This window comes from Nothoprocta perdicaria, unplaced genomic scaffold, assembly GCF_003342845.1.
Source record: "Nothoprocta perdicaria isolate Ctin4 unplaced genomic scaffold, notPer1 scaffold_103, whole genome shotgun sequence".
In the NCBI taxonomy this organism is placed as follows: domain Eukaryota; kingdom Metazoa; phylum Chordata; class Aves; order Tinamiformes; family Tinamidae; genus Nothoprocta; species Nothoprocta perdicaria.
In genome coordinates this window covers 1,772,991-1,776,058 of record NW_020454128.1, presented here as the reverse complement: position 1 = coordinate 1,776,058, position 3,068 = coordinate 1,772,991, and the positions used below count along the sequence as shown (strand labels likewise).

Here is a 3,068-nt window from a genome sequence, read left to right as displayed (position 1 = left end):
GGGCAGCGCCGGGCGCCGCCGCTCACCCACGCCGTGCCCCGCAGAACAGCGTGGCGCTGGCCTCCATCCAGCTGCCGCCCGGGCTCTTCGGCGGCGCCGCGCCGCCCGCGGCCGCCTGCAAGCTGCAGCTCCTGGTCTTCCGCAACGGGAAGCTCTTCTGCAGCACCGGCAACTCGTCCCGCCTGGCCGACGACGGCAAGCGCCGCAGCGTGGCCACGCCGGTCATCTACGCCGGGACGGGTGAGCACGCGGTGCTCGGGGGGACCCCGCTGGCACATCCCGGCGCTGGGATGGTGCCCGGTGTCCAAGGAGCGCTGGGAGGGGGTTGTCCTCGCGCGGAGGGCAGGGCGCCGCGCCGGCGCGGCCGGTGCTCACGGCGGCGCGCTTGCAGCCGGCTGCGGCGTGGGCAACCTCACGGAGCCGGTGGCCGTGTCGCTGCGGCACGGCGGCGAGGGCGCCGACCCCGTGGCCGCGTCCTGGAACTTCGAGGTGCTGGAGGGCATGGGCGGCTGGAGCGCCGAGGGCTGCCGGCTCGCGGCGCGCGAGCCCAACGTCACCTCGCTGCAGTGCCGCCACCTCAGCAACGTGGCCGTGCTCATGGTAGGCGGGTTGGCGGTGGCACCGCGCGGGCGGCGCCGCCGCGGGGCTGCTCACGGGCTCTCCCCGCGCCGCAGGAGCTGAGCGGCTTCCCCGGCGAGGCGCGCGGCCCCGGCGCGCCGCTGCACCCCGCCATGTACGCGTGCACCGCCGTGCTGCTGCTCTGCCTCTTCGCCACCATCATCACCTACATCGTCAACCACGGGTGAGCGGCCCCGCTCCACGCACGGCGAGTCCGTGGCGGGGGCGGGAGGCAGCACCCCGGGGTGCTGCTGGCAGCGCGTGGGCAGGACGGAGGGCACGGAGGTGACACTGAGGCCTCGTCCTCACGGCACCAAGAGCCGCGGTCGGGAGGGCAGCTCCGGCTGCTGGGGCGAGCAGGGATGAGGTGAGGGTGGAGAAGGCCCTGGGGAGCGCCGGGAGCACCTGTAAGGACACGAGGAAACAACCAGCCCGTTAGATACGAGACAGGAGGAAACAACCAACCCATTAGACACAGGACACACAAGCTCCGCAGGCCCCGAACTGATCCGAGAATTGGTTCTCAAGCTCCATCCTTTTTAAAGTTAGTTATTAAAAAGGTTATTTAGTTTAAAAAAATAGGTAAATAATCTATTTTTTAAAAGAGATTTATGTTACTTGATGGCCCACAACACAAATATTCCTTGTTCTTACTTGCTCACCTCCACATCATATGCACGCTTAATTCCCTATTAATTATTAATTAATTTCCCACTCTAAGTCCTGTGTTTTCCTCCTGACTAGAAAACTGGTCCTCACTCTCCATTCCTTCTACAGTTAGTATTTGTGCACTAAATGGGTCCTTGTAATCTCCATCCTCTTTTCAAGCATGTTATTATTTACTTAATTAAAAAAACAGCTTCATTTTCCTCGGTGGGCCAAAGCACAAAGATTTCCAGCTCTTTTGTCACTGCATTTATTTGCCCACCTCCACATCACATGCACTAGGGAATTAATCGGGAATTAATTAATTCCCTATTAACTAATTTCCTACACTAAGTACTATGTTTTCCTCCTCGTTAGAAAACCGGTGCTCAATCTCTCTTCCTTTTATAGTTAGTTAGTATTTACGCACTGAATCGGCCCTTAATCTACAACCCCGTTTCAAGTAAGTTCCTATTTACTTCGGCTCGCTTCGAAAACGTGTTTATTTTCCCGGGCGGCCCGAGCAATCCTTGCCCGTTTGCCGCGGCTCGGCGCTCGCTTGCTCACCTCCCCGATGGGAAGACTCCCTCCCGATGGGAAGATCGTCCCTCCATCTCCCTCGCTGTCGTCCCCCGGGCGCGCGGGGTGTCCCGGGGGACTCACGGGGGTGTCCCGAGGGGCTCACGGGGGTGTCCCTCTCTTGCAGGGCCATCCGTGTCACGCGCAAGGGCTGGCACGTGCTGCTCAACCTCTGCTTCCACATGGCCATGACGGCGGCGGTGTTCGCGGGCGGCATCACGCTCACGGGCTACGTGCTGGTGTGCCAGGCGGTGGGCATCGCCCTGCACTACTCCTCCCTGTCCACGCTGCTCTGGATGGCCGTGCAGGCCCGGCTGCTCTACAAGGAGGTGACGTGGAAGGCGCCGCAGCAGCAGGACGGTGACAGTGCCCAGCCGGCCCCTCGGCCCATGCTACGGTAGAGATGCTCCCGGCGTTCCGAAGCCGCCGCGGTTCTCCCGGGGCAGCCCCTGGCCCCTATCCCTGCTGCTCCCCCAACCCCTTCCTGCGCCTGTCCCAGTGTTTCACGGTGGAAAACGCTCCCGGCCTTGCCCCTTTCCCAGCGATCCATGTTTGCGCCGGCCACAGCGCGTCCCGCCGGGACGGCGCCGCCGTCACCGCCTCCTCCCCTTGCAGGTTCTACCTGATCGCGGGCGGGATACCCCTCATCATCTGCGGCGTCACGGCGGCCGTCAACATCCACAACTACCACGACAACAACCCCTAGTGAGTGTGGCCGCGCGGGCGCCCCGTCCCCGCGGAGCGCGCGGCCGCGGGGACCCGCTCACGGGCGCCCTTTGCTCCCGCGCAGCTGCTGGCTGGTGTGGCGGCCCAGCCTGGGCGCCTTCTACGTGCCCGTGGCCTTCATCGTGCTCCTCACCTGGGTTTACCTCCTGTGCGCCGCGCTGCGCCTGCGGTGCCGCAAGGAGGACGTCGCGGAGCCGCCGCCGCCGCCGCGGCTGGGAGGCAGCGGGAACCTCTCGAGCGACTCGGGCTCCGTCTCGGTGCCGCCGTGCCCGGAGGCGGACGGCGTGTACTCGCTGCCGGCGCAGCTCCGGGCGCTGGGCGCCACGCACTGCCTGTACGTGGCGCTCTGGACGTTCGGCGCCATGGCCGTGTCGCAGCGGCGGCACCTCGCCGTCGTCTTCGGCTGCCTCTACGGGGCCACGGCGGTGGCGCTGGGGCTCTTCGTCGTGGCGCAGCACTGCGTGCGGCGGCGCGACGTGCTCCGCTCGTGGCTGGGCTGC

At 65.1% G+C, this 3,068-nt stretch overlaps 1 protein-coding gene across 1 annotated transcript in view; it reads left to right on the top strand.

The window, feature by feature from the left end:
• Nucleotides 1-3,068, top strand: part of ADGRA2 (adhesion G protein-coupled receptor A2) — a 15,970-nt gene that overhangs the window by 11,280 nt on the left and 1,622 nt on the right. Inside the window, exons 11-16 of the mRNA XM_026042671.1 lie at nucleotides 123-240; nucleotides 392-600; nucleotides 675-802; nucleotides 1,970-2,239; nucleotides 2,458-2,547; nucleotides 2,633-3,059. Of these exons, the coding sequence (XP_025898456.1) occupies nucleotides 123-240; nucleotides 392-600; nucleotides 675-802; nucleotides 1,970-2,239; nucleotides 2,458-2,547; nucleotides 2,633-3,059 (1,242 nt within the window). The remainder of the gene's footprint in view (nucleotides 1-122; nucleotides 241-391; nucleotides 601-674; nucleotides 803-1,969; nucleotides 2,240-2,457; nucleotides 2,548-2,632; nucleotides 3,060-3,068) is intronic.